Source organism: Eptatretus burgeri, chromosome 12 (genome assembly GCF_056783735.1).
Source record: "Eptatretus burgeri isolate ZD-2024b chromosome 12, Ebu_testis_v1, whole genome shotgun sequence".
Classification (NCBI taxonomy): domain Eukaryota; kingdom Metazoa; phylum Chordata; class Myxini; order Myxiniformes; family Myxinidae; genus Eptatretus; species Eptatretus burgeri.
The window spans coordinates 52,304,560-52,321,386 of NC_140972.1; the positions used below are offsets into that span (position 1 = coordinate 52,304,560).

At 43.0% G+C, this 16,827-nt stretch overlaps 1 protein-coding gene across 1 annotated transcript in view; it reads left to right on the forward strand.

The window, feature by feature from the left end:
• LOC147015622 (uncharacterized) overlaps nt 1–16,827 on the forward strand; it is a 246,816-nt gene that overhangs the window by 185,686 nt on the left and 44,303 nt on the right. Inside the window, exon 4 of the mRNA XM_085850557.1 lies at nt 877–929. Coding sequence (XP_085706683.1) covers nt 877–929 — 53 coding nt within the window. The remainder of the gene's footprint in view (nt 1–876; nt 930–16,827) is intronic.

The window sequence follows — 16,827 nt, forward strand, 5'->3', positions numbered from 1 at the left end:
ATACACAAGAAAGGAGGCGGTTACAAGGAATGTTTAAGGTAATGAAAGGTATTGAGAAATTAAGTGCAGATGAATTTTTTCAGCAGAGTAGACAGTGATAGGACCAGGGGCCATAGCCTAAGACTAAAGAAGAGGAGAGTTAAGACGATAGACAGGCAAAGGACTTTTACTCATCCATACATTCATCCATTGGGATCATACTCTCTGCAGAGCGTTGCTGCTGCCTAAGCAGTCTCCTTGGCTATTGGGCACAATCGTGGACGGGTCGCCACTCCGACACAGGATACCAGCAAGCTGGCACTCATTTTGCCGAGTTCGGAAGGATGACGGGCAGAGTCAACCCCACCTGGTATTAATTCAACAGCCGAGTGGGATTTGAACTCAGGATCCTAGGATCGCAAGCCCACCACCATAACCATTAAGCCAACACCAGGCATACTTTTACTCAGAGTGTAGTTAATGCATGGAATGGCCACCCTGGAAAGGTAGTTGCAGCAGAAACATTAGATAAGTTTAAATTGGAATTAGATAGGTACCTGGAAGTTATGGAGATTGAGGGGTAGAGGGATGTTGGCAGGATTTTTCGGTAGTTTGAGTATGGATGGCTGATTGCATGCATGTGTACAGATTGTTGTTGGTGGGGGTCTCATCAAGGGATGTTGTGTGGTTTATGTTTTTTTGTGTTTTTCACCCAAGACTGTCTCTGCCCTTGCCCCCTCCCCTGAAAAGGAAAAAAAAAATACAAAAAAAAATGACAAACAAAAAAACCATTTTGCATTTTTCTTATTATCTTATGGTTAAGGAGGTTATGGTTTTCTTATGGTGAAGGAGGTTATGGTTTCACTCCTTTCTGTCTGTTTGTCTGTTTGTGTACAGGATATCTCAAAAAGTTGTGGACGGATTCGGATGAAACTTGGTGGTCAGGTCAGGTGTGTGGCAAGGACTAATTGATTCGATTTTTGTTGAAGATCCGAATCCGGATCTGGATGCGAGAATAATTTAATTTTTAAAGTGATTCTTCACGATTCAGAGATCGGACCAAAAACGATACATAGCATATTTCACAAATGTATTGATTGGGCCTAATATGTTGTCGTGGATGGATCAGGCATTACGTGGTGCAGGTATGTGCTCTACCGAGTGCCCTCCAAGTTTTGATCTCGGGTTGATAAATTGGTGCGGTGTTCATTTTGCACAGGCATGATGGAATGGCCTCCACCTCTACCTGCGTCTAATTTCCTTAAGTGTTCCTTGTGTAAACACCGAGATGTTGAAAATAACTGTGAGTAAACACTGTTCATGGGTGTTTGTGCAGGACGATGGCACCGAGAGTCATGCCTGAGGTGTCACGCATGTGCAAGTGAGGCCAAGCGAGCCTGATGTGTGATGTGATCTTGTGGTGTGGCTGACATTGCCCGTGACTGATTACCCTCTAAGCGAGTGCTAATTAACCACTTTTGGAGAACCATAACTACCAGAATTCACAACGAGACCAGGTATATATTTTAAGAGAAACAATTGTCACGGGGAGGGATTACAAGAAGCAATAACAAGAATACGTAAATTATGCAACTAATACTACACAATCTCCTTACCCACGACCACACATATGTGCCTACAGTATCAAACAAACAGATGGAATTCCTTAATTATCCTATGCCTTATCTGGGTCCATCAGTCATGCCACAGGAGATTCGACATAACATAGAGGCAGACAAGACAGGAAATTCTTCAGCAGTACTCGGCGTGGCACAGCTGGTAAGGATGCAGGTCGTGTCCCCTCATAGTTTCAGTTAGCATGCCATCCCAGGTGCTAGAGAACACACATAGGGAGAAGGAGAGGTGTACCTGGTTGACTGGGGGTATGGTGCAGCAGGACAGCTCGATGAGCACAGCACAGCCCTCCGTACCATTTGGTCTGGGAAACTCCTCCGAGCTTACCCTCGGAAATTGCTGTTCGGCAGGTTCCAGGAGACTCCTTTTCACCCCTCCCCCCACTGCTGTGTGGGCTTTAAAGGCTCTGGCCCCTCAGCCTTAGTCCTGATGTGCTTTGCCCCTCCCCTCTCACTCGCTATTGGGCTAGAGCCCAGTCTGGAGTGGAGAAACCCTTCGCCACCCATCACTCTTGAAACAACGATGAGGTAATTTATTGATGAGTGACGCTCTTCATTCTCCTGCCAAAACTGCCACGTCCAGGTGTCACAGACACTTTAAAAGTAGATAAATGACTGATTACAAATTGTAAAACACCAAGTAAATAGGTCAAAAGGAATGGCGGCTTGAGAAACACACATGAGGATAGGTTGGCGGTGTCTATCGCTAGAATAGCTACTCATATCTATTATCACAATTAAATAATTTTACACTTATGCCAGACATGCAATTTGAGGAAATAACCACCAAATGAACCATTTTAACCCACGCCCAGTTATTTCCACAACACGCACACGCACGCACGCACGCATGCACGCACGCACACACACGCACACACAGAGTTGAGATAAAGGCACATCCAACAAAATAGGAACGAGATCTACCATGCCAGTCACGTAATAAACAAGCGAGAGCAGATCTAGTTTCAGGCGATATTTTATCCACTTCCAAACGGACATCCTCAGGTCAATATAATAATGGCCTGAAGAAATTAGTTGGGAAGCGGATGAGGAATTGCCTGAGACCGAATCTGTTCTGGCTTGTTTATTACTAGACTGGCAATATTCATTGTCATCATTGATATATTTTTGTTGGATGCACTTTTATCTCAATTATGTATAATCCCAACTGTCATCATCTTACACCGTATATACTATATACATACTTATATGTACTGTGTATGGATATGTGTATGGACATAATGTATGTATTATGTACGGATGTGTGTATGTATGCAGTAAACAAAAAAACTGCAATAAATATGGATGGGCCCCTGCCTTGTTATTGTTACATATCTATGGCTTCGTAATTTCGGTGTTGGAGATGATAATTTCACTTTTCAGATCCTCATAATTTGAAGGCTCATTTGTAGCTGAAGATAAGTTCGTCTCTTTTTAAATTTTTTTTTCTAAATGTAGCGGAATTTGCTGTAACCCAAAATGGTATAATTTCAAGATAAGTATACATAGTACACTATTGGAGTTTTTTTTAACCACAATGTTCTTTCGCAAATTAGGACATGTGGACTAAGACCACTCTTTCTAGTAAATTGACCAGGCTTTAAATTACAGTGATTTGATCGAGCTCGAAAAAAAGAGCAAATCATTTTTGAGCTTACCACACTCCCTAAGTTGGTGACGCAGCTCAATTTCGTATTAACTTTAATCAGGTTTTCAAATCACTGCCTTGAAAGCACCACCTGTTTGCTGTGGCATTGCTACTCTGTAATCGAGCTGATTTGGTCTGTAACTTGGGCTTCCAGCGGAGCCTGTCATTATAGGAATGGATTATCCTGTCCTGGAATGTATCTTTGAAGATTTTGGCTGTGCTGGTATGCAAGTAAATTTTAATATTTTTGTTGATAAATTTCGGCTGTGTGTGTGTGTGTGTGCGTGTTTCCTAACCCCTCTCCCTCTCCCCATTCATTCCCACTTCCCCCAACCCTCTTACTTGCAGGTTACTGTGTTCCTTCTTCCACTCTCTTTCCTCTTGTCCTGTTCATTCATTCTGACTTCTGGGCCCCACTGCCCAAATATAACTTCATAATAACCTTTTTAGCTCGCCAGTTCGAAGAACAGAGAGCTATAGCAATACCCCCGGCGTGAGCGTCAGCATCAGCGTGAGCGTGAAAATGTTAAAGTTTTTGGTGCAAGTTATTTCATTTCTAATGTTTTTATCTAACACACTATTTTTTTTACTGATTACAATATACAAATACATATATTGCTTTAAAATTATTTGGATCAGACTTCACTGCAATGCTTTATAAAAAATATTATTAGACTCGTCTTTTAAAACGATAAATGTATAAACAGGAGAACATTGGGTGGCTTTGACACCACTGGTTACTTTCTGTCACCTCGTTTCTTCCATGAGCCTCGATCCTGCATGCAAAAGAAATAACCTTTGTAGTATATCACTCTCTTGAAAAAGGGGCAATCGCACTGCTAGGTTAATGCTGCCCTCTTGTGGCTAGAGCACTTCAATGGCCTGCCATTGCATCACCTTTCACATGAAAGAGATTTAATAATTCCAGACTTCTCTGCCTCTAACCAACATGCTTCGAACCTCCAAGCAACCGCGACTGTGATCAAACTTCTGTGATTCCCAATGCCTCGTGTGCTCACTGCTGGCTTTCCCTGCAAAATCTTCCTGTACGGCTTACATCACGACATGGAACGATATTCCTCAAAGGTCTCATCGTGCATGCAGTAAAGGTGTGAGGTCTGGTGTTTACGCAAGCATTAAGGTCGAAATGAACACAACATCAACGATATGAGACGTGCAAGGATTGCGACAACACCGAGAAAAATATGGATTAAGTAATCTCATCAACTTTAGAATAACAATTTGATAATCCTTAAAATTTATTTCTTTTCTCCCACGGTATCACGAGAGAAATGAAACGATCAAACTGTGGCCTTGCTGAAAAAAGTTATGCCACTTTAGAATGATTGCTGCTGTTGCTTTGGAAGAAACGGCAGACAAATTTAAATTGAAGCAGAGAATTCCATTAGACGTCTGATCGAATAAGCAATTAACTTGTCTGCAGAGTTAACTCGGTCTGAAAGCACCAGGAAAGAACATGGCGACTAATTTTCTAACCAAGGGTGGTAAAAAAAATGCACAATTCAGAAATCTCCTTCCAAAATCAGGAACAAGTTATTTTTTTTTAGTTTCTTTTGTTGACAGTTTACAACGATTTCCGGAAAGACAGGTAAACTGAAGGTGATAAAAAAATTATTTGTATATCTATATATCCATCCATCCATTGGGACCATGCTCCAAGCAGAGTGTTCGTGCTGCTGAAGCAGCCTCTTGGGCTATTGGGAACAATCCTGGACAGGATATAGGACACCACATCAACACAGGATATTCAAATGGCTCAATCATCTGAACAAGCTGGTACTCATTTTGCCAACCTCAGAAGAATGAATGACAAGCTGAGTCAACTCCATGTGATATTAATTCAACAGCTCAGAGGGATTTGAACTCAAGACCCCATGATTCCAAGCCCACAATCCTAACGATAAAGCCAACACAAGTCATTTTGGGTATTTTGTGTCTCAGTGTGTATTTTTTGTTTCTCTTATGTGTCTCTTATGGGTATCCATTGGGACCATACTCTATGCAGAGCGTTGGTGCTGCGTAAGCAGTCTCCTTGGCTATTGGACACAATCCTGGGCGGGTAGCCACTCCGACACAGTATACCAGCAAGCTGGCACTCATTTTGCCGACCTCGGAAGGATGACAGGCAGAGTCAACCCCACTTGGTATTAATACAACAGCCGAGTGGGCTTTTGACTCAGGATCCGAGGATCCCAAGCCCACCACCTGAACCATTAAGCCGACGCCAGGCATGGTTAGTATACCTCGATCAACAATCGTTATATTCCTTAATACATCCTGTTAATTTCATCCAGTGTAGAATAGACAGGTCTTCGTAAAGATGCCAAAGGCAGTTGGTGATAAAAGAGGTCACTACAGGGATATTCATTTTGGAATCATAAACAGTCTGCTGTCAGGTTAATAGTGAGCTATAAGGATTGCTTTGTGGCGAGATCGGAAGAGAGAGGGAGAGAGAGAGAATGGTCATCCATGCACCATGGGAAGTTGCTCCCTTAGTGGTTCCTGCTATCTCCTGCGACACGACTGAAAGCCTGGACCGCATCCACTGCCCTGAAGGCACATCGAGCTCATTGTCGCTTCGTGCAATTACAGCGGGTGTTTCTCATGCCGGCACATTTGGCGGCTCCGTGAGTAGTAGTGCCAGCACAGAAAGCGAGAAGAGCCTCAAACGAGTCCTGAGTGCCTATGTGCCCGCTTATCTAGCGAGCCCGGCGTGCGGACAGCTATTAAGGCAATGGAGTGCGGGGACCAGCGTTTGCTCGTACACAATGCCTGCGTCTGAGCACGATGACGGGTAGCCAGTGCTTCAAGACCCTAAAACATGCTGCCTTTTACGTCATAGAGGAAATAATTGATTCTGCTTGTGTTGTTATGGAAACGGTATTTTTTTTTTTCTGTCTGTGCTTAACTCAGCTTGTGAATGAGATGCAGAAGAATAGACTTGCTTCGACTTGCTCTTAGTATGGGTGAACGTAGTATGACATGGATGTCTGAATAATAAAATAATGCTTCAAAATACAACCGGATTAATTGTGAAGACCAAGACAAATGAAACTGCAATCGATTGGGACAAATAAATTGTAATTGGCAGAGCAAGATTCAAATGCAACGACAAAAGCCTCCATCGGAACATTGAGAATACATCAACAGAAATAATTAATTGTGTTTGTAAATATTAGTAACGGCATTGTACCAGTGTTTATAAAGGCGCATGTACATTATGTTACGTGAAAGAGGTTGGGTGTCAAAAGCTTCACCATGTTGCATCTCTCATAATTGTCAGTCAGACACAGTCAGTGTGTGTGTGTGTGTGTGTGTGTGTGTGTGTGTGTGTGTGTGTGTGTGTGTGTGTGTGTGTGTGTGTGTGTGTGTCCTCTATAACTCCAAAACCATGAAACTAACTCCCTGAAACTTAACTCCCTGAAACTTTGCAAGCATATGAAGAGAACTGCAAAGGAGTGCATTAATGAAAATTCAGTGTTTGGGTTAATTTTTAACATCACTTTTGAAGATAATCAACGGCTTTATTATCCCCTCTAGGACGTAGGGCAAATCCGAAATGGGGGCAAATGGATTTGGTCTCGATTTTTGTGTTTGTGCCGATTTTATTCCTATGTATACATGTATAGACCGATTTTATTCCTACTTGGCAAAAAAGACAACACATGATGATGTACATATGAACATCATTTCTTTTCGATGTCAGATCCAAGATGGCCGACTGGCGGCCATTTTAGTTGTAAAAACAACAACAACCCCAGAGTCGAACACGTCCTCAACCATTTCTCGGACGTGTATTTACTGATTTTGTTCAAACTTCGCACACAGATAAGGAATGATGGCATACATAAGCACGTCATGTTTTTTTTTCAAGATATCTGACTGTCGGCGATCTAAGATATTTCAAGATATTTCAAGATCTAAGATATCTGACTGGCGGCCATTTTAGCTGTAAAAAATAAGCCTGGAGACGAACACGTCCTCAAACATTTCTCGGACATGCATTTACCGATGTTGTTCAAACTCGTCACATCGTTAAAGAATGATGGCTTACATAAGCATGTCATTTTGTTTCGAGATCAGATTTAAGATGGCGAACTGGCAGCTGGTTTAGTTGTAAAAAAAACACCTGATGTTGAACACGAACTCAACCATTTCTCGGACATGCATTGACCGATGTTATTCAAACGCGGCACCCAGATAATGAATGCTGGCTTACATATGCATGTCATTTATTTTCGAGATCACATCCAAGATGGCCGACTGCTGGCCATTTTGTTACTTAAATGTGTCCCCAACCATTTCTTAGACATACGTAGTCCAATTTTATTCAAACTTGGCACAACTACAGTACATGACGGTGTACACATGCCCCTCACTATATTTTGTGATCCAATCAAAGATGGGCAGCTATTTTAGTTGTGCATAAATATGGGCTCGCCATGTAACTCCACACAGCAAAATTACTGAAACAATGGGGGCTCTGACATTTTATGTCTTTTCACTTGTTTAATTTTCCTTTATCATTGCTCATCCTTGGCCACCTCGCTCTCCCTCCGCTGGGGTCTAAATTGCACCATTTTTTTTGACCTGCTCAACAATGTCTCGACTTGGAACAGGCCGCAGTGGTCTCTTCATGATAAAGCGCACTTTTTCTTTCGCTTTCCACACTCGTATCATCAAATATCTCATCTTCATACCAACAAATCGCTGGATACATTGGAATACTTATAAATGCTGAGGCATTTGTCCCCCTCCCCTCGTCCCCTCCTCACCCCTCTCCCTCTCTCACTCCTCCTTCTCTGTCTCTGTCTCTCTCTCTCTCTCTCTCTCTCTCTCTCTCTCTCTCTCTCTCTCTCTCTCTCTCTCTCTCTCTCTCTCTCTCTCTCTCTCTCTCTCTCTCGCTTCACGCTGCCTTCCCCTCCCATCACGCTGCCTTCCCCTCCCATCACACTGCCTTCCCTTCACCTCCCCTCACACTTACCTCCTCCCAAACCCCCTCCCCACTTCTCCCTTCATCCTCATGATTCCCCCATCCCCTTTGCTCACACCCCCTCTCCAGGAGTGTACAGTGGTGTTTTGTGAGGCATCACTTTCCCACCCCCTCTTCCTCACTCTTCGCTGAAAACATTGAAACTTGGCACCTGTCAAATACTCTCCATGCGGAATAAGTGTGATTTTTTTTATGACATCAGAGGTACCTTCGTTATGACGTCACCATTGCATATATAAAACACTACATCCAATAAGTATGGAAATTTTTGAGGGTCATCTCGGGATAAATTGGTCAACAGAGAGAAATTTATGATGTCATCAGTCATTTAGTACGGGAGCCTATTCCTTCAAAAATCTTGTCTGAAATGGCTGAACAGATCGAGAAGAAACTTCATCAGTATGACTGCCTACCCACGAGGAACAAAAGGATCCCCACCTCTGATGTAATAGGTCACATGGTTTGGCAGCCATATTGGATTCCCAAAAACCTTCACAAATCTCCTCCAGAACAGCTGGACAGATCGAGGGGAAACTTCACACCCATGTTCCCCATGCCTTGGGGATACCATGGTGTTCATGAATAATTGATAGGTCACATGGTTTGGTAGCCACATTCGATTGAATGAATTTTTTTTTAATTCTCTCTCTCTTGAACCACTGCATGGATCCATGCGAAACTTCAAAAATATGATTTAGTCGTGATGGGGAATATGTGCTTTAAATTTCAACCTGCTCGGACGCTTGGTCTGGCACACCAAATTACTCAATTTTTTGAATCTGCGTTCTTTTATTTTTAATGTTTTTTTTTTAAATCTCACTTGATGTGGCTAGATGGGTTTGAGGGTGGAAGAGTAGCAGTTGAAACCCAAATCTTCTCCAGGTTCCTCCTGTTGACTTCATCTTTGCTTTTTGCTTGTTTGGGATCCTTCTGATCACTCCAATGCAGTATCTGTTTTATTTGGTCTTCCATTTGATTTGAATTTAATGTTTTTTAATGACAAATTTGCCACCAGAAGAGTTGGTTTGCACCAGGTCCTTCTCAAGACTGCACGGGCTCTATATTCTATGAATACCATCTTGAATATGAATTGAATATGAATACCAATATACAATGAATATATTCTATGAATACCATCTCGTTATTATAGTATTGCCTGCTAAATTATATGTGATGAATTAATTGGAATTATACATATTACCTGGCTCCCTTTTTATGAACTCTAAATTCCTTTTGCACAATGTGTGGGTACGTCTGCTAAAATATATATATATATATATATATATATATATATATATATATATATATATATATATATATATATATATATATATATATGTATGTGTATATATATATTTATTTATGTACGCTACATGGCCAAATGTATGCGGACACCCCTTCTCATTAGTGTATCGGCTATTTCAGCCACAGCCATTGCTGTTAGCCACAACAGGTGTATCATATCAAGCACATAGCCAAGCAATCTCCATAGACAAACATTGGCAGTAGAATGGGCCGTATTGAAGAGCTCATTGATTTTCAACGTGGCACTGTCATAGGATGCCACCTTTTCAACAAGGGAGTTCATCAATATTTCTGCCCTGCCAGAGCTGCTCCGGTCAACTGTAAGTGCTGTTATTGTGAAGTGGAAACGTCGAGGAGCAACAACAGCTCAGCCTTGAAGTGGTAGGCCACACAAGCTCACAGAACGGGACCGCCAAAGCACGTAGTGTGTAAAAATCGTCTGTCGTTGGTTGTAACACTCACAACCAAGTTCCAAACTGACTCTGGAAGCAACGTCAGCACAAGCACTGTTCGGCGAAAGCTTCCTGAAATGGGTTTCCATGGCCGAACAGCTGCACACAAGCCTAAGATCACCATGCGCAATGTCAAGCATCGGCTGGAGTGGTGTAAAGCTCACCACCATTGGACTGTGGAGCAGTGGAAACGTGTTCTCTGGAGTGATGAATCGTGCTTTACCATCGGGCAGTCTGACGGACGAATCGGATTTGGTGGATGCCAGGAGAACGCTACCTACCCGAATGCATCACGTCAACAATAAAGTTTGGTGGAGGAAGAATAATGGTCTGAGGCTGTTTTTCATGGTTTGGTCTGGGCCCCTTCGTTCCAATGAGGGGAAATTTTAATGCTACAGCATGCAATAACATTCCAGACAATTCTGTGCTTCCAACTTTGTGGCAACAGTTTGGGGAAGGCCGTTTCCTGTTTCAGCATGACAATGCCCCCGTGCACAAAGCGAGGTCCATATAGAAATGGTTTGTCGAGATCGGTGTGGAAGAACTTGACTGGTCTGCACAGAGCCCTGACCTCAACCCCATCAAACACCCTTGGGATGAATCAGAACGCCGACTGTGAGCCAGCCCTAATCGCCCAACATCAGTGCCTGACCTCACAAATGCTCTTGTGGCTGAATGGAAGCAAATCCCGGTAGCAATGTTCCAACATCTCGTGGAAAGCCTTCTCAGAAGAGTGGAAGCTGTTATCGCAGCAAAGGGGGTCCAATTCCATATTAATGCCCATGATTTTGGAATGAAATGTTGGATGAGCAGATGTCGACATACTTTTGGCCATGTCATGTACATACATATATATATATATATATATATATATATATATATATATATATATATATATATGTACGTATATATACACATGGTGGGATGCAAGTGCACAACCTTCAGGAACAATGAGAAAGTCTTGCTTAATCTATCAGGAGGGCAGTTGATTATGCCGTCTTATCTTCCTCAGCCATACGCCAGTTATAGATGAGGCAATGTGGCATCCGCTCCAGGCACGAAGATTTGCAGGAAGAGGCTGTCAGCAGCGAGCCGATTAGGTATGGCATGCCAGTGAAGAATAGGCAGCCCTTTACACTCCAACTAATTTCTTTGCACAGACAATATTTTACCAATTATTTTGCACTGCGGAATTAGTGCTCCATTTTACAGCTCGATGGTCGTGCACAGGCAGAATGCGGACGGATCCCCGCGCGAGGTCTAGCATTGCTATGCTCCATGTGCGAGGAAGTGGGAGATGAATTGACGCCCGTTTGTATTCCCCCCCCCTAAAAAAAATAATTGTGTGATGACTTTATGCTTTAAAAGACGATGATGATACGAAAGGTTTCGATCTTGACTCTCTGAGAGGAAGGCACAGGAGGAGCGCACTCTTGCCTTTGAGCTTTCTCGTCTGCGTTCGATTCCGACCTGACGACAACAAGCAGGATGTTGCATCACAAAGTGCTCTATCTCTTGGAGGAAGATTAAGCTGTGTGTCTTGTTTGCTAACATGAGTTGATGAATGATAAAGATCCCATGATGTCTTTTGTGAACAGTGTGGGTGAGTTATCTCCGGTACCCTGAACAATTTACAAATTCCTGCCCAAATCACCTCCTTCAGCCATACATCAGGCTTGGCAAGCGGTTCGTGAAAGATTTGGGTCAAAAACTTTTCCCTGCAACCCCACCTGGGAGAGGGTATAATTTTGGCATTTAAGTAGTAGGAGTAGTAAGTATGTAGTAGTGCTTTTGTTGGAAAGGTTTTCGAGGCTTGTGCTCACGGCACAAGAAAGCTCAGGCAGACATAGGTTTCCTGCTTAATGTCGCTCGACTTCCTCATCTCTGCAAGTCCATGGATAGAACTGCAGTGGGCAAGGCATCACATTTTAAAGAGAAAGCACTACAATGATAGAGAATGAAGGAGAGAGACTGAAACACAATAAAGTATGTCCAAAAATATATATTTATAATCATATGCTTGTCCGTCCATATATCTGCAACATTCCATTCCACCTATTGGTTGGACAGTTCGCCTGACTCCACCCACAATTTCCACTTGAAAAAATAAATCACACAATCCTTGGGCTGACTGTTATATAAAGTCCAACATTTATTCGGAGCTGTCATATTCACAATCACCATGCCCTCCCTATAAGTTTACCCTTCATTGTAAAATGACCAAAGCGACAGTTAAAAGAACGCTGACTCGGTGCCACGGGCCTGGTGAAGATAGGCCTCAGGGATTAAGGCAGTGGTCTGTTGGCTTATACACCGCAAAAATAACTATGTGGCATTTTCTCAAGAAGGGTTTAAACCCATGTCATTATATCTTTTGTGCATATCTTGCAGGAATACAAGTTGGATAGGCTACCATGACGAGCCATGACCTGTTTCTGGTCACATCTTTTCTGCATAGCTCGTGGGATTGTGAGTTGGACAGATGACCTGCTCTTGGTCACATATCTTTTCTGCATATCTCACGGGATTGGGTGTTACACAGGTGACCGTGACTGGTGGGGAGGGGTTGGGGGGGGTTGGAGGGGGAGGGCTTGGGGTTGGAAGGTGGTGGTTGAGGACCTGGGGTTTGTGAGGGAGAGGGGAGTGAAGAGTTAAGGACTTGAAGTCACATTTTACATTGTGAGGATGTTCTGCAGGTCCCTGCTCGAAATATTAATCAGAGAAGAGGAATAATTTAAATAAATGACGAGAAATACATTCCAACATGGACTGGGCGTCGTGGCGTGCGCCTGTAATCCGGCTACTCGGAGGCTTGGGTTGGAGGATCGCTTGAGGACGGGAGCTCTGCACTGGGCCATGCTATGAGAGGGTGTAGAGCAGCCTGGAATCATGGCGAAACCCAATCCTTATCCCTGTGCCGTACGAGGCGACCAGGGTTGCGTCAGGAAGGGCATCCGGTGTAAAACCTATGCCAAATCAGTGTGCGGATCATAACGGATGATCCGCTGTGGCGACCCCTAACAGGAGCAGCCGAAAGACGAACAACAACACATTCCAACGTGGGGCTAGTGTGGAATTTTTTTTGAATTCAACACAGTCGATTCAAACCCAAGAATGTCATTGATAACACAGTAACAGCCCACTGAGCCGGAGTCTTTGGAATAACCTCAGGAGTTTTTCCCACGAACACTGCAAGCTTTATAATGGCCAAGAAAAAAAATAAAGTACCTTCTGCAGAAATACTGCAAAGTGCATCATTTAAGGTCCCAATTTCTGGAAACCTTCCAATACTTTGGGAATATTCTGCCATCTTAAACTTTAAAGTGATATGTGAACACAATAACATTTTCAGGCATGCAAAACTATGCCTCACCACATCACTTACAATCTTTACCTTTCTGGTTTTGTATACAATATTGCAAGTTTTACAGAGGCCAAAATACAGTTAACATGGAGATAATTCACCAGGACAGTTTATGAAGTGTTGCAGCAGAGCGTGAGAACTCATTGCCCCATTAAGTAATCTCCAACTTAGGTCTCCCACCATGCTTGGTGTTCACCAGATATAAATTCCCAACTTGGTTCGACAGGAAAAGGAGGTGGAAGAACCTCACTCCATGGTGTCTAGCTGATTGCAAGCACAATCAAGTGGAGTGCAGGATTACTAGCAAATGTATATCCTTCCTTGATGGTCCACAAAAGGATACTCTAGCTATACCAATGACCTTGCTCATGTTATGTGCAGGTGGTGGCTGGATGAGATCGCAACCTCTTGGTTTGATTGTAAAAACCATGGAAGTATGGGGGCAATCCTATACAGTTTCGTGACCATCTCAAGGATTCTCCAAGTAAGCCAAACGATCAGGATGCAATGCGTTCTTAACCTCCTTAGGTATCCTAGAAGGAATTCTGATTGCTCGTAAGCCTATTTTTGCTGCATGTTCCTCATGTGAGAGAACACCATTCTTCCTGTCCTTCAAGAGATCTCCCACTGTGGATATACCCTGAGACAAGAGTTTTCCCCTTATAGTAAGGGAACCTGGAAAAGTGGGTGGAGGAAAAGCGGTTCTTCTAGCAGGTCCTTACCTGGGTGAGGGCCACATGCTCTTATCATATCAACTGCATGCCAGGAATTCCGCATTTCATGAAAAAAAGAAGGCAACGTGTCACTGGCAAGGTTTTAGGAGGTGATGATGAATATGTACCTTTTCTAACCCATACTGTGCACTTTACTGAAGAGGTATCATGATAGCTTGATAGCAGTACTCATCTAGAATACACCATTGTGGTATTGGGTTCGCAGAAATGGAATGCTGAATGGTCCCTCGTCTGAAGGTATAAAAGTGACTACGAAAAAGCTAAAAGTTCAGCACGAGACATGCTCAGGATTCCTGAGGATACCCAATGCTTACCATTCCAAGAGCAATCCAACAACTTTCTTTGCATATTAGCCAGAAACTCATCTGGAATACTTATGCAAGAAAGCTTGAACAGCTTCGGAATGACAAATTGCTTCATGAAGAGTTCTTCCATTCAGAGCCAGGATCCTGAGTAGTCCATTCCAATCTCTCAGCTTAAGCAGTATTTTGTCTTCTGGAATGGTCCAGTTGTGAATTGATCAACATTTACGTGAGATGGTCAAATAGGCCCCCAAATGTTTAAGTTCAGGGTGACTCCATGTCAAATGCTGAGACAGTGTGGGGAGATTAGCAACCTGCCAATCAGGACTCCAGAAGTCCAGCACTCTTCCACCAATTCATCTTAGAAGGTGATGCTGCCGAGTGGATTTGTTGATAGTCATAAACGGTTTGCATGTCTCTTGAACTTCCCGCAAACACTAGAACATCATCGGCATACGCAGAAGGAATGAAGGGGATATTGTTGTAAGGTTTCACAATTCCGGCTTGCCTTTGTCTCATCAGACAGAGCAAAGATTCATTGCACAGGGAAGAGAGCTGGCCCAGACAGGGGACACCCTTGCCTTATTCCACTCTCAAAAGGAAAAGGTGCAAGCAAGGAGCCATTGACTTTAACGAGGCATTCTGCTGGAATGTACAGAGTCCGAAGCATGCCTACATATCTCCTCCCTAACCGGAAGAATAACAAGGTCTCAAAGAGGTAGTCATGGTTCACTCGTTCAAATGTTTTCTCTTAATCCACAGAAAGGAAGCCAATTTGAGTTTGAGTCATGTCTGCCTAATGTATCAAATCATTGACCAGAGATATATTTCCATATCTTGTTCTGCTATGAACAGCAAGTGACTGGCCAAGGAATAGTAATTTTGGCAACACAGGTCCAGACGATTTGACAACATTTTTGCCATTATTTTGTAGTCCATGCACAAGAGAGACTGATAGTTTCTCATGTCTCTCAAGTCTGCCTTCTTCGGAATCAAAGCCAAATTACTCGATATCAAGACTGCCATGTCGTAGTAATTGTCTCTCAACTGAAACATTTTTGACGATTTAATGTGACGACGACATGATTGTGAAATCATCATTGAAAACATGTCCTGATGAAACAGAAGTACAAATACAATCCATATATAATATGAATCTAATATAAACAAGTAATAAAAAAGACATACAATGTCATAGTTCCCATTGTTTTCGTAATTTTGCTATATGGATTACAAGGGTTACAAGGAAATTATGCACAGGAGGAGGCCATTCAGCCCATCATGCCTGCACCACATCAACACCACATGTAATAAATCCATCAATACCCCTTCCCTTCATGTGCAGCCTTTTGGCTGCTGGTTGCACCATTGGTTAGGGGCACGGAAATGCCACTGATGCAGTGCCCCTATTATGAGTAAACTGGTACTCATTTTGCTGACCTCAGAAGGATTTCAGGCTGAGTCAACCCTCTGGTGTTAATTAATCAGGACAAAAGGGCTTGAACTCAGGACCTGAGGATCCCCTAGGATCCCAAGCCATGACCCTAACTGCAAAGCCCAAACCAGGAGTTAACGGGCAAGCCCATATTCATGTACAACTAAAATGGCCGCCACTGTACCAGTCGGCCATCTTTGATCAGATCACAAAACAAAGGGAGCGGCACGTGTTTGCCAATATGTACCGTGCTTGTGCTAAGTTTGAACAAAATCGGACCATGCATGTCTGAGACATGGTTGGAGACACATTTAAGTAACAAAATGGCCACCAGTTGGCTATCTTGGATCTGATTTCAAAACAAAATGATGTGCATATGTAAGACATCATTCATTGTCTGCGCACCAAGTTTGAGCAACATCAGCAAATGCATGAGGTTCAACACCGGGTTTTCCACAACTAAAACGGCAGACAGTCTACCAGTCAGCCATCTTTGATCAGATAACAAAATAAAGTTAAATGCAAGTGTACGCCATCGTTTACTGTGCTTGTGCCAAGTTTTAACAAAATTGGACCCTGCATGCCTGAGAAATGGTTTGGGACATGTTTAAGTAACAAAATGGCCGCCAGTCGGCCATCTTGGATCTGATCTCGAAAAAAATATGATGGGCATATGTAAGCCGTCATTCGTTATCTGTGTCCCGAGTTTGAACAACATCGGTAAATGCATGTCCGAGAAACAGTTGAGGACGTGTTCAACATCAGGTTTTTTTTTACAACTAAAATGGCCGCCAGTCGGCCATCATGGATATGATGCCAAAGAAAAAAAAGGCGTTCGTATGTACATCATCATGTGTTGTCTTTGTGCCAAGTATGAATAAAATTGGTCCATGCATGTCCGAGATATGGTTGCGGATGCACGCACGCACGGACACGAAAATCGACACCAAATCCATCAGC